Here is an 18,998-nt window from a genome sequence, read left to right on the forward strand (position 1 = left end):
AAATGGATTTTGCAATACAAAATAAGCTAATTGGAATTTGATTTCTTCTACACAGATAATTTTTTCACCAGTAGAGCTATATATGCAGAAATACCGGTGCATTTAATGAGCTCACATCATGAGGAATTACATTTGATTTTCCAGTGTATTTTGACACTTAAACTTTACTACAGGAGGACACATAGAAATCTTGAGAAACAAGTAAAAAAATAATAAAATATAATAAATAAATAAAAACATTCTGTGGATGAAGTTGTTAGTAACTTATTTCCTCATTCTCTAATTTATTTATATAAAATAATTTTTTTATCATTATAATTATTTTTCGTAGCATTCTGTATAGAAGATGGTAGAGAAAGAAAAAATGGAAAATGAAAAGAGAAATACGCTTTACAAAAGTACATGTAATATAATAATATAAACTATTAAACATATTTATTTCAAATGGTATCTCATCACATCACAAAAATATAAACAATATAATGTCTTTAAATGCTAAAGAAATTAAAAATGGATATTTTGCCAGATTGAATAATAATGTTTGTTGAAAGTGTGCTTGTCTTTCCAGCTCCCCTGTCTAGATGTTTGTTGGTTTGGCATCTGAATCAATAACCAGCATTCTTGATGTAATAAGGGAGTAAATGCTACTTTTTCAGCCTCAAACTCAAAAATGCATGTTCCAAAAACACCCTTTAAACCCACAGAGCCAATAAGAAAAGAGGGTGGAGACGCCCATATTTTATATATATATATATATATATATATATATATATATATATATATATATATATATATATATATATATATATAAATATAAAAATCTCACATTATTCTTAAAACACAATCAATCCAGTGTTTTAGGATAGTTTCAGCCATTCTGCATGACCCTCATAACTTGAATAAACTTTGTGGGTCACAATTTTAATCACATGCTCTATCCCTCAGGATTTGGCTTAAACTCTCTTTGGTACGTCAGTCTGATTTCCTGACTAAACTCCAGCTTTGAGGTCAGTCAAACCCAGCATACCCAGCATACCAGGAATTTGTATCTCCGTTTAGAGTTTATGCTGTATAATATACATATATATATATATACACACACACACATTATATATATATTATATACAAGCTAAATGCATAATTAAAACTAATTAAAATAAATTAAGCCTAAAAGTATTTAAAAATGCAGCATAACATATTCTGAGGGGTTGGGTGAGATTTATAAATGTATTATTATTAGTTTTATCGTTCCCATTTGAATTTAGTCTGAGTTTAACCACTAGGATGTTGTTGTTATAATGTTTTCATCGTATGTAATTATAGTTGCTTTTTGCTTGGAATTAAAGTAAGCAAAATTCCAAATTAAAATATATAAACATTACTACATCTGACATTACTATCATAACAGCTGTCTTACTTCACCGCTTCATCAGAGTACGAGTTCTGAGCTTGTAGTGACTAGCACATGATACTGATCATGTGCAGGTTGTAAGAGCTGACAGCCCTATCAGGAAATGTTCACCAGAGCTTGCTCCTGTCTCTTTGAACAAGATACATCAAACACTCCAACTAGAGGTTCCCTTCATTTCATATCAAAGCAGTGTTCCTCGCTGCAGGGCATTTCCTGTCTAAATCAGTTCTGTGTGGGTGAGGAATACAAACTCCTAAACAGAGTCCACATGTGTTCCCCTCTCCAAAAAACCTGCTGACTCATTCCCCCTCCCTGGCCCCTCGGCCAATGAGAGCAGTCTGCTGATGCTGGAGGTTTTGAATGGGCTGGGGGAAACCTCTGCTGTGTGCTTTATTGAGTTTTGTCACTAAAGACATAATGGCATGAGTTGGACATTTCACATCTGGGGCTATGAAAAGATTTGGGATGTGAGGCGGTACATGAAACTAATCAAGTACAATGGAAGTGACAGCCAGTTCAAAAATATATACGCTTTCAGTGGTAGTGGAAAAAGCCTTGTTGTTATAAATGAACACTATTACTGATTTTACCCACCTAAGGGAAAAACTTGTGAAGACTGAAGTGTTTTCCTACATAAACAATATTAGTTAGCCACTCTGAGGGTATAAATGCACCTTCACACAATAAACATCAAATCTGGAAGAGTCCTCAGGTAAACCTGTGCTGAAAATACATTTACAACGTATTTTCCAGTGGACAACACATCTCAGGAGTATAGGGATGGATGCTTTTACTCTACCTGGAGTGCCTTCTAGTGAGGCCTTTGCTCCAGCGAGGGTCAGCAGGCCTCCTGGCTTCAGATGGAGCGATGCAAGATGACTGGAAATGGTGGAGGTCCAGACGCTCTGTTTCCACATCATATCAGAGTTCTTATACAACTCTAAAATGAGTAAGAGAGAAGTTTATATTACTCCAGCTAAATATTATGAACTCTATTACTCTTAAAATAAATAATTCTTTGTCATTCATAAAATGTTACAAATCTAAAATGCAATTTTACAAATACTAAATAAATGTAATATTAAATAAATGTAAAAATTACAAAACGAAAGTTTGCATGGGGTAACAAATAAAGTGCACAGACCTTTTGAGTTACAGTTTCCTCCGGCCCATCCTCCTGCCACACAAATAATAGCGTCAACCTTGTTTTCCCCCAGTAAAGTGGCTACATCCGACGTCACCTGCATCAAAAAAATCACTTAATTGATCAGACAATAGTCTACTTAAATAGTAATAGTTACAGTTATCTGTAAAAACTTAATAATGCACATGATTATGCCAATTTTGACCCTGCGTTTTCCACTCATCGTTTTGAAAGGTCTGAGCAGCGTTTTTATCCTCGGCTTATGATGTAGGGTTAAATAATGAGGTGATTGAGATGACTGTTGTAGTGAGTTGTTTTGAAAATTGAACAACCAATCATAATCTGTCTGAGTAATAACCTCATGAAATATTGATGAGCTTTGTACAGTAGGCCTAACAGAAACATTCCTACTATGACCAAGGAACACAAAAGCGGTACGTCGACAGCAAGTGTGTTAACTGGAGTGATGAGGAAGGTTTATAATGACCCAGGGCTAACAATTTCAAGTGCGAAAGTGTAATAGTACTACAAGAGCACAAAACGAGACACACAATGCCGTGGCATAAGGAGGACAGCTCCAATGGGTACCATATTACCCAGACTATTATTAACAGCATTTGAAGTCAATGGCAGACACAATAAGGCCAATAATGAGAAAAGATTGCTTGTCCAGAACACTGGGGATGTCACGGCAAGACAGGAAATTACTTTGGCAGAGTAAATGGAAAGTAAATGGCAGCATGACAGGCAATTTAATAAGCCCTATGTGCTGACAGACACGCGGCGAGGTGACGTCAGGACGTTGGCTCCACCCACCTGAGCGGCTTGATCGGTGAAAGACTCGCAGAGCTTCACCAGGACGTTTGCGTTCGCCTCTTCGTTCGCTACGACGTCAATACTGGCAACCCACTGTAACATTAAAATAACGCGTTTTAGATATGCTACAAGTTATAAATGCACGCCGTCGAAATGAGCACGCAAGTAAAATAACGCAAAAGCAAAGTCCAGTCGCATCAACAGGTGTCGGTTTCCGCACGCGCAACAACTCCCAGTGACTCGGCTCCTGTGAAATCGTAATAAAGACGCGTTTCTACTCACCCAGCCTTTTGACTTAAAATAATGCACACACGCCGAGCCGAGAGCTCCTTTTCCTCCGTAAACAAGGACACGGTTCGCAGCTGCCATGGCTTTTCTCCGCTGTGAGACGCTTCAGCAAAGATGATGAGTATCCTCTCAGAACACAGAGCCAGAGAGAGAAGAGAGAGCGCGCGCGCGCGAGAGAGAGAGAGCGCGAGGAAGAGAGAGGGTGGGATACACACGCGCTTGTATAGCAGTTAATGATTGGTTCAATCCAGCTATCCGCCCTAAACTCCTCAGAAAATTAAAGCCATCTTTACAGAAGACGAAATTTAAAAAGAGGCCTCAACAATTATCACGGAAAGTACAGTTAAAAAAGTAAAATCCACCACGCAATCAGCAGCCTAACTACTTGCCACACTTTGGTTTCCGTGAATATTTTTCAGGATAGATTTTTTTTTCAGGATAGATGCATAGCTTTTTTGTCTTAGCTTTCGAACGATTCACCATTATTACAAGACTAACAATCTTTTCATCCTGACAACTGAAAAATAGCCTAAATAGTCTAGAAAGCTATATTAATAATACAACAAATAAATAAAATGAAATAAAAACCCTGTATGACAACCAGTCCTGGTATGCTATAAAAGTTCATGTCCATTTTGTATTTTTTCTCAGTTTTAAAGACTGTATTAGAATCACTACAATATTCCCAAGCTGAAAGCAACATTATTGCCCTTTAAGCATGTAGATAAAAAGTACAAAGTTCCCTGTTTCCTTTGCCAGGTCATGGTGATGTAACTTCAGCAAGCCTTTCTGCAGGCTACAAGAACAAATCACAACTGGGGAGAATAGAAAAAGAAAGTTAACAGGAAAACACTTAATTTTTACCCAATAACGCACCAGCCAAAGGTACAGGCTACTGTAAGTTACCCTATTGCTACACAAGTCATTTCACACTATTCTTTTTCATTTGGCCTTCCGTTCGTTCAAATTAATTTTACAATAAATAAGCATGAGTTAAATGGATGGGGGTTGTCAAAGTACCTCAAGACATAGCAACCATAAGTTAAAAAAGATGATGAAGAAAAATATATTCATAATGTTAGCAAGTCAGTGGTAAGGAGGGATGTAATTGTGCAAGATTGCTGGATAAATTTGATCAGTTATTTTCTAATCTAATTCACAAATCACACAAATGCCAGAATGTCATGCACGTTGATTGCTTGGATTTAATACATAGCTGACCCTGTTTTCTTTGTTAAAGCTGAATATATCTGTTTTTACCACAAGAGAGCAGCATATTCCTGTGTGAAAGCACTTTCCATGTGCTCCTTGAGCAGGAGCGTCATGAGCGGTGACTAAGTATGGGTAAGAAGATTTCTACTGATTTGTTTCATACAGCATGTAGTGCAGTTTTTTTATATGCATACTATAAGCACTATACATTGCTGCCTCAAGCGTCAAAGATCACACGTCTAATTGTATATGCTTTTAAAGATAGATGTTATCTATGCATCTTCAAGAGAGAACATCAGCAGCGTATTGCCACCGATGGCTTTTGGGTTTCATATTCAATCGCTAAGGTCTCAACAGGCAGCGGAGCAGAGTTATTAACCCCAAAGGGAAGCCTCTCTTTTTAGAACCTATGCTCTCTCTACATTCAATATTCACTAAAGAGTTTCTCCAGGCTCTGCAGGTCCCGGAGTGAGTGATGAATACATTAGGAGAATACATCATGTTTTCGAATGACAACAACAACAAGAACAGTAGTGCTGGAAACACTGAATATCACCAGCAACAGCTGTAATGGTTCATGCTTTGCAAAAAAAATGCTACACTAATATTTGAGCAGTTTTTAATGATATCTGGAATACATGACATGTAAATGAGATAGAGAAGAGTTATAATTAAATTGTCAGGATGTAATTATGAGCAATTAGAAACATACAGGATATCCACTTAAGCCTGCTATGAAGTCAAAATGGCTAAAAACAACTAGAAATAAGTTTCTGAAAGAAATTCTCTTATTGCATGCGGTAGTGGTAGTAGCGCTTTCTATCGCAGAAGATCATCTAAGCTCATGGCCAGAATTTTTATGAGCAAAATGTTATGAAGAAAAGCCATGGGATTGGATTTGCTTGTCTTTGTCATATCTGTGGCCGTCTTCATTTGTCTTATTGCATTAACGGGCTCATTGCTTGCCGTCATGGCTGATAATAAGATGTCATGGCTGACAGTCATGCCACTGTGGGCCTCACGATTATGAAATTTGATGAATTCAATCTAGCCAAGACGCCCACTGAAAATCTACATTTTTAATCAAAGGCTGTGTAGATTTTGACAAATATTCTAACCATGAAATCATATATAAAGTTTTTTTTTTTTTTTTTTTTTTTTTTTTTATAAAACAGCATATTCTGTGCATTCAGAGAATTTATCTTTTAAATGTTTCTGTTATGCAGATATTCTAAAATCATTTTTCCATATCAATCTACAAGCAACATAACAACATAACTAAAATGTACAAAAATACACTGAATACTATCTAAATGTACTATAACTTCACTATATTACATTTTACACACACACACACACACATATATATATATATATATATATATATATATATATATATATATATACATATATATATATATATATATACATATATATATACATATATATATATATATATATATATATATATATACACACGCATATATACATATGCGTACATAAGTACTTTGAAAAGTGTAAAAGTAGAACATGCTCAAAATAAGAACCCCACCCTCAACAAAAAAACACAAAACAAAAAAAAAAACAATGGTCAAAGTCTCTAAATTACACATTGTTGTGTGCATATCTTTTGTATGTTCTTATCTTTTCTAAATAGTGAGTGAGGTTTGAGGAGAGACTGACCCTGGGACTTTTTTTGTATTTACAGTACAATGGTCTCTTCTGAAGCACACTTGTAAAAACAACTTTTAATAAGTGAAGTCAGAAAACAAATCACATCACGACCACAATCTCACTCTCGTCTCTATTCCTCTCAAACCTTTAATTGACACACCATGGCACTGGAGCAAAACAGACCTTAACAAGCAAAACATTTCTCCAGACATTCATGTGGCGGGCATAATCGACAGCCTCTGAGGAGCTCTCTAGTACACACAAGGTTGAAGAATTACAGTGAACTCACTGACTTGAAGACCAGAATCTCTCGCTGTGTGCACAATCTTAATGGGCCATGAAAGAAAAGAAAGAGGTATACAATAAAACCAAGACATTTGTCCTCTTCTGCATCTTAAGAGAAACACTGTCCTATTGCATGTCTTCTAGTGTTCTAGTGCATTGCATCCCAATTTATTAAAACCGGAAACCGCTGGTCCATTGGAGTGATGATGGTTAGCAATCTATAGAAGTTGATGGACACATAAAATCTTAAGAGTTTTGTGGCTTTTATCCCACCTCTAATAGCTTTGTCAAAGCGACAGAATTAAAACTACACTGGCATACTTCAGATCATGGTTTTTAATTCAAGATTTTCCGTTTATGATTTTCTAAATGGTCCATACCACAGAAGTGACAGAACATTATATCCTCCTATCTGAGATTGTCCTTGCTAGACACCTCCCTTTATCTCAAGCAGGCAGAGTGTTCATTAAATTCATAAGTGTCATGGAAGAGGTTGGTCAAACGAGGGCGGAGGTTTGACTGATTTAATGAGTCTGCTGGCCAACGGTGAGATGAGTTACAGAGAGTCTGAACTTGAGCTGATTCATTTAGTGCCCACCGTCACTCATTTTAATGGGGAATTAAATTAGACTGACAGACAATAGGCATCACACTGGGAAAGCTGTTATTTATGATCATTTTCTCCTTCTCACAGAATGCAACATGCTGCAAGGGTAATAATAATATTAATAATGAATCTAAACAATAGAAAGTTGTTTATATTTCTAAATATAGAGAATATACATTTATATTTAATTTATATTTAATAATGATCGATTTCACCTTGCACAGGACAATTATAAATAAAATAAAATAAAATAAAACAAAACTGATCGGACATTCCAAGTGAGCTGTATAATACATATTGATTTGTAAATAATTTTGCATGGGAAATTTTCTCCCTCTCTCACTGGATGATAAATGCTAAGTGTATATATGTACATAAATGTATATTAATATCAATTGACCAAAGTTTAATGCTTCCTACACTAAGTGATTATTACTTATTGCTATAGCGTGCAGCACTAACAAGAGGCAGCTATGACATTTCTGTGAAACAGGCTAGCCTATGGCATCTCCACACAGTTGAGCACAGAGTGAGATGAATCTGGGAGGCAATTACGGATGACATTCTCTGATGTTTGCTTGGTGCACACCTCTGAAGGTGGCTCTTCCCTGGAGAAAGGTTAGAAAGCTGCTCAAACGTACTCCATAGTTGCTTACATATATTTGCTGTTGTGGATGCCACTGACCTTGATAATAAACTACTAAGATAGTGCACTGAGTGTTCATTACTTTTTTTTTTTTTTTTACTGTCCGTGGAATCATTTCTGCTCTATTTAGTTATTAAACTAAATTTGTGGTAAATATCAAACATAATTACCCAACCATAACTTTCTCTTCATCAGACACATCAAGCCATCCTTCAGTGACGGTGCTCCTGCTTCAGTGGAGCTGCACTGACCAGATCAAGGGCTTCAATCTCCAGCTTCTTCAGTTCTTTCATCCTGAAAAGACAGAAATATCTCTCTACTTCAGCTGACCTGAACTAAGTATAGAGCTTTGAGTGTCTGTGATGGACAGATGAAGGGACCTGCCCTGCTTCTCTCAAAGAATCTTTTAGGCTTGAAAGTTTTGCTGCAACATGTGTAGTAGGCATGTTTTTTGATCCACCCTATGGATTTTGTATTATATATTATGAGGAAAAAAGGAAGGAACAAAGGTCAAATGAGTCTTAATTTTTTTATGAGATTTTTTTAATGAGATTAAAAATATATATTTTTTTGTCTTTACAATGAACAAACAAGATACAAAACAACTGGATTTCACATTGAATGGATTCTCATTTTTAACAACAACAACAACAACAACAACAACAACAACAACAACAACAACAACAACAACAGCAAAGACAACATACGAGTTATTAGAATTCCAGATGAAAGGTTAAATATTTTAAAGGTGATGTAAGCAATTTGTTTCAAAAAAAGCCTACTCCACACGAAAACACTGATACTGTACTTTAGGATCTATTCTCTTCAGGATAGTACTTTAGGATCTAATACACTTTCAGCTTTTTACTCCCTTCTTTGTGTCAATGCTAATAAGACATGCATCCTATATCATTTAGCAGGAAACAGTTTAGAAAAATCAATTTAAAAGGATCTATCAAGGTCAAGAGGACAACAAAGATGTCTGGACTAAAATAGTGCTTACTAACAGTTTTACTCCAATATCCACCACACACACACACAAATAAGTTTTTGTACTAACTTACAGCTGAAACAATAATATATTGGTAATGTGTTTGTGAAAGCTAATGTTGTATGTTACCAAACTAGCATCTGTTGGCAACATACATGACTGGTCTTCTGTTACTCTGAGTAGCTCAGCTCCAGCAAAAACATTCAATAATGATTTAAAAGCTCTTTCTGAGCAATTTACTTGTTCCCAAGTGTTCCAAGCAATTTATTTGTTCCTTCTGCAACCCTTTGAAGCACAGAATTATGCTCTTAAATTGTTTTAATAGCTTTCTTCCAATTTACTTCTCCATCCAAGTATAGGGTTGCTGGAAGATCTGTCAGTCTATTGCACACCTTTCAAAACTAATATATCAAGAAAATGCATCTATTTGAATGTTAGTTTAGTCTTTTCTACCAACCTTTGTCTTTCTAGAGGTCTCAGTAATCCAGTCTTTCATGGCTGGCTTGGTGGCGCTCAGTGGACTTTGATAGTGTTTTTCTTATTATGAGCTCTAAAGGCAGATCTATATAGCATGATGCCCTGTCCTTCCTCTAGCACGACACTTTGAAGCCGGAGTTGTGAGGTTTTTCAAAAGGCCCATCATACAGAGAGTATTTGTATGTCTTTAATTAATGGAGATGTCTCAATCAATCCCTTTGTTCTTTGCCTTTATCCTTTCTGCCATTCTCCTTTGATTACAGAAATATGGATTATGATATGAGCTGAAAGCCCAGTTTGGTTTTGATCAGGTTTGTTCTATGCCAAATTAACTATGCTCCTAGAAGTGAAAAGTTCATTTTCCATTTCTTATTATGAGTACCTGTCTATAATTTATAACCTTGAATCCATAACATGATTACAAGGACAAAATATAATCAAAATTATTAATATTGTGCAGTTCAAGCACCCAAAAGGTTATAAACATCAGCGTACTTTATTTTTCTTGATAAATATACATAATGTCAAGTTAAACTTTTACTTCTAATCAACTTTTCTCAACGTTTCCTTTCATAATATAAGTATTCATTTAACATACAAAGCCAGTGTCTGGCTTTTAACAAAACTTTGTGTTAACAGTATTTCACTTATGGAACTGTACTGAGTAAAAGACAGTCTGTAGGATGTAAAAGCAGTAATATGCAGTTCATATTTGTTAAAGGAATTACATTAAGCCCCTATTCTTTCATTATTTTAATACACATTTCCATTTTAATCTACTATTTAACATGAATTTTAGTGTGATATATTACTGTTGAAAATATTGTCTGTTTAATGTCATAGATGCTGTTTTATCAATTTATGCTGACTGGTCAGAGCTTTGTTTATTTCCGAATTTATGTTGCTCGATCTCTCATAGTGGTCTTTATAGGCCACACTGATTAATTATGCCAGAGCTAAAAGAAATCTGATTACAAGTGATTAACCACACAATTACAAAAAAGCCATTTAATAATACACGAACTAGGCAACAACAGGTCTTATCTTTTAGCATGCCGCTGGCATCACTGTGACAGTTTTGACACTAGAAACTAATGAAGGTTGAACAAATAACACATATTCTGCTAAAATCATTTGAAATCGTTGTGTAATGCACTGGCAAACTGAAGCTCGCTGCGTGTGATCTGCATGCTTCTCTAAAGATGTTCAATGAGATAACTAGTATTAAACTGTATAACTGCACTGAAAATCTTTTATTAATATATATTTTACTTTATAAAAATCTTAATGATTGTTATCTTATTTTAATGATAATTTAAATGATTATTTAAGTGCCAACCTGATCTCATAAATATATGTACTTCTGTGCACTTTTTCTGAGTGATGCTAAAACATTAAATATGTAAACCCTGGCACATTTTTATTACATAATGATATTGATGTAGGTACGTATTGCAGAGGTTCAGAATTCAAATATCCGGGGACTGTCGCTACAAAATAATGCTCTATTTGTCAGCATCCCACTCCCTGCAGTTGGTGTCCGTGCCTCTAGAGGCCCCTGTGTTCCCCTCTGCCTTAGTTCTTCCTCTTCCTGTGTCCTTGTTAGTGATATAAAGGTTACCTGTGCCTTGTTTTCCAATGGGTATTTAAGTTGTGATTTTTCTCCTTTGTTCTTCACTCGATTTTTGAGTCTTGGCTGTGAGTTAGTGTCTTGTGTCACCTAGTCCTTTTCAAGCTAACTCAAGTGAGGTGTTCGTGGATTTTTTTCAAGCCCAGCTTGTGACACTATTATGTTGGAAATATGCCCTTCACCAAAGCATCCATTATCTCCCAGCATATTAATGTTGTTTTAAAGTCGTGATATTAGTAATTGTGGGAAAATTATGTTTTATCAATTAATTGATATGCAGTTATTAGTACATCGCTGAAAAGTGCATCCATGTACGTTTATGCCAGTAGACCAGGTAGCTAAATGCACATCGTAGGATTGAAATTACTGTGATACTGTCATGATCATAGGTACAGTAATCACTCAAACGTGCTGCAAACATGCAAAGCTATAATAATAGCAGAGTGGGTATCAAGCTGGATCGTCTGACAGACCAGAAGCGTGTCTGAAAAATGAGACTTGGAACGATCACTCTGAATAATGCCAGGTGCCCCCACAGGAACTGACGTCTGGAAGTGACTTGTTTACCACACAACTTCTGCCATAACAGCCTCATAAAACATCCTCTCAAACCAACCTTGCTGTCATATTCATAGCCTTTAAGATCCTGCTCTCTTTCCTAATAAATTCTTGGCTCTCCATTTAGTACTGAGAGAGAGACAAGAAGTGCTTATAAATGTCCGCTCCCATATCCATGTTGCTTGGTGTAACCTTGAGCACTGCAGTGTAATTCCTTTCCTTACACACTATTTTGTGATTTCTGTAAAGCCAGATTCTTCATATGCATCCCACTCTGTCTCATTTACCTGGGCCTTTAAGGTCTCTCAGCGCTAAAATTGCATTTCTGAAAGAAATGGGTTCCATCCGTCTCTCTTTGCATTCAGGATCAGCAATAGAATGTGGTGTGGTATAGAATTGCAGGGAGACCAGTGTGAGATGTGTCTGCTTATGAGGACACAGCTCAGCTCCATGCTCCGAGTACAAGATGCTTTTAGAGAATACATAAGGCCAGAGCTATGCAAAACATAGATATATACGTAAGTGCACTATTGTCAACTATCGAGTGCTGACAACCATTGCAAGACAAGGTTAAAATGCTAAGGTTGTAGTATTTTTCAGAAATTAATGAATATTTCCACTACAGGCTCTTTAGGACAATGCATTTGAAATTACACTCCACTAGCACTAAGCAACTGCTTCAACGGTTCATGCAGAGACACTAAGGACAGAAAAAGAAATGCTTGATCTCATTAGCATGTTGGGAGAAAATGCACATTGTGAAGCATTGTCCAGATGCATTACCTGCACAGGCTCGAGCGCAGTAATTATCACTGCTGTGACCTGAGGGTTTGGCCATTGTCTCTTGGTATTGCTGTTTTGATGAGATCAGACATATGCTTCCTGCAGGGCTGTTCAACACTAATCTACAGCATGTATTACCTTTATACGACAGGAGAATTAGGTAAAACAACCATGAAAAGGTCTCCTAGAATAAAAAGTCTTTATGGAGGCACTCACTGTCAGTAATGTGCACTATTATACAAATACGATGTTCCATCTGCCATATTGCATATCATATAAAAAGGCACTTGTACTTTTCTCTGGGTTCAGGGTTGTAAGGAATAAAATGTTAATGTCATATGTTTGATGTTCTGATGTTTACAAGACACGTAGTGTACTCTTCCCTGCCTCTGCACTCATTGTATACTTATTACGCTATAAATAACACCTCCCTTTACAACACTGACTAACATGGCACATGTAAAAAACATTTTGTAACACTATTTCCAGCAGCATCCATGAAGACAACATACAATACTTTACTTTTGAAAACAAAAACCAAAAACACATTCTTATTTATTATGTATTAGCACCTCGTTCACAAATAGACATGAAAAAATTTTTTAAATTTGATCAATATTTTGTTACATAAAATATTAAATAAATTATTTTGAACATATAAACATTTACTAAATTTAAACAACATAAAAATGTTAATTTTGTGGAGATTCATATAAGTCTAACTTAACATGCCAGCAAACCACTAACAATATAAATAAAATCTGGTAACACTTTAGAATAGCTAACACTTGTTAACTATTGACTACAACTTTTCCCTCAATAAATTCTTAATTTGCTGCTTAGTTAATAAGGTAAGTTTAGCTATTGGGAAGGATTAGGGATGTAGAGCACTAATAAATGACCAATATTATATTAATATGTATAATAAGCAACTAATAGGTATAACCGTAAAATAAAGCTTTACGAAAACCCTTTTCGAGAAAGATTTTTGCAGATAATTTCACTGACAAGATCAACACAACTTCAAATAAAAACTCTTAGCAAGCACTGGCTATTTCCGTGATTAGAGACAGAGGGGTAAATGCTCTTCACACCACCATCTGTTCACTAAATCTTTTTCTCCCTGCCACTCTTCTGCCTGGCTCTTCCCACCATCTAAATAGAGCTCAGCTTGGAATGATTGCCACTGGTCAGTGCTACTTCTGGTGTTTGACTCCAGCCAAGGTTCTTCTCAGCTGCCCAAACCTCAGTGTGGTTTTGTGCTAATTGCATTAAATTACGTGTGATGTTTCATATTAAGCTGAAAATGCTTTTCCTTTCAATTTCTTGCTATAGACACCATACACTGTTAATAATTCCTTAGAAGAACCGATTTTGGTTCCCAAAGAACCAAATGGTTCTTAAAAGTACTTGTGAATATTTTAATATTCTTTTGTTTCATGGATGTTAAAGGTTCTTCATAGAACCATATGCCAATAAGGAACCTTTATTTTTAAGAACTTTAAATGTGTTAAAGGGTGAGCTGCATATAATTCTTGAAAATGCAGGATTTTTATTTACTAAAAGAGTTTTGTGTTTCTTTTGTGATTGTAATTAGTCAGTTTAGTTGTATTCCATTAATTCGTTTAAATACTCCTATAGCTTTCGTTTTGGCAATTTTAATACTTCAACTTAAATGTACTGATCTCACTTTTAATTTAGCTAAAAAAAAAAAAAAAAAAAGTTTAATTTTTGTTGTAGTTCAAAATAACAATAACAACATTAGTGCCGTCAAGGAAAGATAACATTACCACCCATGTACATCGAATCAAAAGCAGTCATGCAAGCATGATTTTGTGCAACAAATCTTGAAGCATTTCATCAAAATAAAATAAAAATCACGTTTACAGAACATGGTCACTTTTTGTCAACAATTGTACAGCCGTCATTGGTGATAACTCTGGCCAGCTGAGTCCAGAGCAGATATGACATTATGTCACAAGTACATTCAGATGAGGTCGCTGTTATCTACAGAGGCGTGATGCAGGCTAAAAGTGATAGGAGAACAGAGAGAAGATGAACAACCCTCTGAGCTTTCAGTCCCGCTGTGAGTAAGAAGCTGTTTCAGGAATTGAAGTCCAGATTTTGTTTTTTAGAGACTCTCTTCACCTGGATGACTGCAGTGATACGCTGCGGCACTCACAGAGGCCGTAGATGGTCACGCCTGAAACACTTCATTCTGATCTTGACTGTGAGCAGTGTAACCTGCTGAGAGCTTTAAACCTGATATCAACCCACCCACACTTACTAGGGTGATCTTTGGATGGTAGTTGCTTTGTTTGTTGATATTTAGTGAGTAAATGAGGCCTGTCTCTCTTGTAGAATATACCCCCAAAAGAGGACTAAATAGGCTCTTTTTCTCTTTGCCTTCATCTCCCATCTGCTTTCCCCAGCATGCTGTTTGTACCTGCTGCGACATCCTTTATTAAGCTTTATGGCAGCTTCCTTTCGTATAGGGCAGGGCAGAACTCAGATATTTTGCTGTCTGGCTGTGACTGCAACTGTCTATTCTCATTTTCTGAGCAGCTCAGTTTATCAAACACCACCATCCACTATCTAAGCCAGAAACAAAGAAGGGGGGTGCGACAAATAGATAAAAGGAGAGGGTAAGATAGTTCAGGCATATCCATGGCCACCTGTTCTCTCATTCTCCAAGTCATTAAAATTACATCATGTAAATGAGTGCATTCCAACAGCATCAATGAGCCGCTGTTAGATTAATTTTACTCTGACTGATCCTTGTTTATAATAATGTTAAAACCTAATAGCTAATACCTACACAGGGATGATTCGCTCTCACATTGCTTGTGAGTTTCCACAGACGAGGTGAACGCTTTGGGGAACAATCTGCCTGACATCTGATCAATGAAGTTTATTGGTATGATATATAGCAGGTTCTCTGAGCTTTTGGTGTCAAGTTTTATGAGGTTTATGTTAGCCACAAGGCCCTAGTTCTTTGTCATTGACAGCATGACTGCTAGCACAAGATAAAAACACTGACATTTTTGTGTCTGCCAAATCATAACAATCAGGTGATTTTATTCACACCCATTTTAATGACATAACATAACACAACACAACACAACACAACACAACATAACACTCAGTACATCAGAATGCTAGTATTAGAGGGTAATTTTGTGCAAAAAAGTAATTTTCAAAAAAAGGGATTTTCAAGTGATGCGAGGACCACCACTGAAGGGTTCCATAGAGTTGATAGCCAACATCACTTATAGCATTATATTCATACTGAAGGTTTCAAGGTTTCAGAGTATAATGTCTTACATTATGTTTCACACAAAACTATTACATTTCTTCAGAAGTCTACAGTGTGAATACAGTAAGATGTTCTTTAAAAAAAAAAAATGAACAAAACCTGACTATAAAAGTATCATAATAGTATGACTTGTGCATTATATTCCGGGGATTTCAAAGGTTTCAGAGTATTATGTTTTATATTATGTTTCACACAAACCTATTGTATTGCTTCAGAAGACTTGAAAATAGTGCATAAGATGTGTGGATCATTTTTATATAGTGCTTTTCTGTCATTGGCCTTGAAATCCCCAGTCGTTATTCACTTTCATGCTATTGAAAAAATATCCAGGAGAATATATTGTCAAAAATAAACTTTTCCACAGATCAAATAAAAAGTCATACAGGTTTGGTTTGACATGAGGATGAATAATTAATATTTTCATTTTCTTAAAGTTCACCCAAAAATGAAAACTCACCCTCATGTCATGCCAAACCTGCATGACATACTCTCTCATTGTGGAACACAAAAATATTTTGAAGAATGCTGGTGACTAAATAGTTTCAGTCCAAAAAAGGTAAAAGTCAATAGGAACCCAAACTGTTTGGTTATCAGCACACTTCTAAATATCTTCTTTTGTTTGCAGCAGAAGAATAAAAATTCATACAGGTTTGCAACAACTTCAGGGTGAATAAATGATGACAGAATTTTTTTTTTTTTTTGGATGAGCTATCCTTTTAACATTACCAAACTCAGCAAGATGAGAATAATGGACAGCTGGAAAAGACAGGAAGGAGATGGACATGACAAGAAGGAAATGCAGCTTCTCCTTCCTGGCATCTGTTTTCTGCTGTGCCACATTCAATTCAGAAGGGAATTAGCAAGTCGATAAGAAGCCATTACTGCTAACTCTGTGGAAATGCACCTTGCATTCAATTGTCTCCTTCGCCATTTATTTGAAATCTTATCTTTCCTCTCACCTTAGTGAATCCAACTGCAGTTAGATCAGTGGTTGCCGTTTATGCAGGAAGGTTACAGAAAGAGAGGAGAGAAGAGATTATAAACAGGTGTTAAGGGCAAGGAAAACAGGTCAAATCAAATCTGCCTCAATCATCTTGAAATGGCCATTACAGCTCAAGATATACTAATTTGTTCTTATAGGTACCTGTAAAATGATTATTTTACTTATTTATTTATAATAAAGGTTTTAGAAGGTACAGCTTGTTCAAGTGATCATTTTGTATGTATCATTGTTAAGGGCAATATTTAAGATCCCTTTTGATTCTATAAGGCCAAAAACATGCTACCTGTGCAAGCACACACACACACACACACACACACGAGAGGAGAGTTACAATAGCACATGGGTTCTGTGGTTAAATGAAAAGAAGTAAAGAAAAGCAGAGACTGCATGTGAGACAGTGAGAAGAGATGACAAATAGGCTTGCAGCTTTTCAGAGCAGTTGACTTTGACAGCAGTGCTGCCTTTGCTCATGAGACACCTCTCAGATGAGGAGCGATGACTCATGGGAAGACCATCATGGAGCAGCAAGTCAGGCAAATCTCTGGTTAAGACCGAACAATTATACCAGCTCCCCAAACACAAGCGGTCATATCCAACCGTTTCTGACCATTTCGAACCATTTCTTGTTCTGCTTGTCAGAACAAGGCCAGAGTAATAGACAAGCCTTACAAGAAATCAGTGAGCTCATCTTCACCAGTTGTTTACAGATTCAACTCATGACAACACTGTTGAAATATGAATATGCATAATACTTAGTACCATCTTTTGGCCAAAGTAGGTAGCATTGTGTGTATACTTCTTGCCTATAGTTCTGGTCACTAATAGATTAATATTGAATGCAAGTTCACAGTCTGTATGAAATATAATAATAATAACAACAACAACAACAACAACAACAACAACAACAACAACACAATATACTGCGAATTTACATTTTTGCATGGAGTTGTTTAGTGGGTTGCCCTCAAAAACAAGCCTGCAACAAAATGTAGTTCAATTTATCAACAAAACATTCAGCATAATACTAGTGCAGTCTTATTAATATAAATAAATCTGCAAGAATATATTCTTTTTAATGAATCAATACATTCAGCAGAATAACCAGATCCATGAACAAATTATTAATTTGTGTCTGTTATTTTTATTGGTTCTCTTACAAAGACAGTAGCTTTCATTCCTAAATGAACCAGAGATTTACATAAAAAAACAAAAAAACAACACAACTTACTGCCACCTACTGGTGGAACAATGTAACAGAAAGAACCCATAACATTTTTTTAATGTTGTCTGTTTTTAATTTTAATTTAAATAATAATAATAAAAAAATACTTCTGTTATTCGCTAAAAACATAAATACAGTTTATTCCTAATAAGTGGTAAAAGATGCAAAGTAATGTTATTTTGCATTTATCTATGTATTTAATCACTTCAAATTCATCTCATTTGATTTTAAATACTCACAACTGCTACTCCAGAACATCCCCCTAACTGCTGAAGAAGAAAGATTTCATTTATCTTCAGCCATCCAGTGGCCTTGGGAGGAGTCCTAAGATAGCCATTAAACTTAATAACTGTCAGTGTGAGGAAGCTTTTATTCATTATTAGCCTTCATGAACCCACCCACAAGTCCCAGAACAGCTCAAAACTCCTTAATTCTTTTCAACCTCATCTCAGTGTACAGCAGCCCAGGACGGAATTAGCATAGCTTCCTCTGTGTTTCAGCACATGTCTTATTCATGACTACGCTTCAATCTCTTAAATCAGCCTCTTGATCATGGAGAGATCCAACCGAGAGCCGCCCATCAAAACCACGTGGTTGTGAACTGCAGTTTAGATGGGCATTATGCTTCACTTTAAATATAACAAATTATGACCATAAATACAGAGGAAGACACCAGAGACAAGGAATATTACATTGTTACAGGCAGGTTTAGAGCCATGAAAGTGAGTGTAAGATTTTAATGGACATATTGAGACATAAAACGATCTGAAAAATAATGCATTTTCCCTCTTTTCTATATTTTTCTTTCTGTTTTCTGAACTCTAATGGCATTGCTCCACTGTGGTATAAGCGCCTCTTTCAGTGTGCTGTTGTCCTCTGTTAATTAGCATTCTGCTCCTTCTTGACTTCTGGAGTCTGACCAAAGAGACAAATAG

The 18,998-nt window shown here is 36.0% G+C and overlaps 2 protein-coding genes across 2 annotated transcripts in view; one reads left to right on the plus strand and one right to left on the minus strand.

Moving 5' to 3' along the window:
* Positions 1-957, plus strand: part of LOC122357518 (malate synthase, glyoxysomal-like) — a 2,307-nt gene extending 1,350 nt beyond the window's left edge. Inside the window, exon 6 of the mRNA XM_043256921.1 lies at positions 946-957. Within this exon, the coding sequence (XP_043112856.1) occupies positions 946-957 (12 nt within the window). The remainder of the gene's footprint in view (positions 1-945) is intronic.
* Positions 958-2,043: 1,086 nt separating this feature from the next.
* Positions 2,044-3,850, minus strand: LOC122357202 (dihydropteridine reductase-like). The gene is made up of 4 exons (XM_043256488.1): positions 3,654-3,850; positions 3,372-3,464; positions 2,556-2,652; positions 2,044-2,351 (listed from the first exon to the last, which is right to left on the minus strand). Exons 1-4 carry the CDS (start codon positions 3,738-3,740, stop codon positions 2,059-2,061), a joined length of 570 nt encoding a protein of 189 aa, XP_043112423.1. The 5' UTR covers positions 3,741-3,850; the 3' UTR covers positions 2,044-2,058.
* Positions 3,851-18,998: the final 15,148 nt, after the last annotated feature.

This window comes from Puntigrus tetrazona, chromosome 14 (assembly GCF_018831695.1).
Source record: "Puntigrus tetrazona isolate hp1 chromosome 14, ASM1883169v1, whole genome shotgun sequence".
In the NCBI taxonomy this organism is placed as follows: Eukaryota; Metazoa; Chordata; class Actinopteri; order Cypriniformes; family Cyprinidae; genus Puntigrus; species Puntigrus tetrazona.

Bases quoted from the DNA above. Each gene is read 5' to 3' on its own strand.
- LOC122357202 (XM_043256488.1), bottom strand. From the start codon at position 3,740: ATGGCAGCTGCGAACCGTGTCCTTGTTTACGGAGGAAAAGGAGCTCTC. The intron at 3,465-3,653 runs GTGAGTAGAAAC...TTAATGTTACAG, and splicing joins ATTTTAAGTCAAAAGGCTGG to TGGGTTGCCAGTATTGACGT. The intron at 2,653-3,371 runs GTGGGTGGAGCC...TTTTTGATGCAG, and splicing joins TCACCGATCAAGCCGCTCAG to GTGACGTCGGATGTAGCCAC.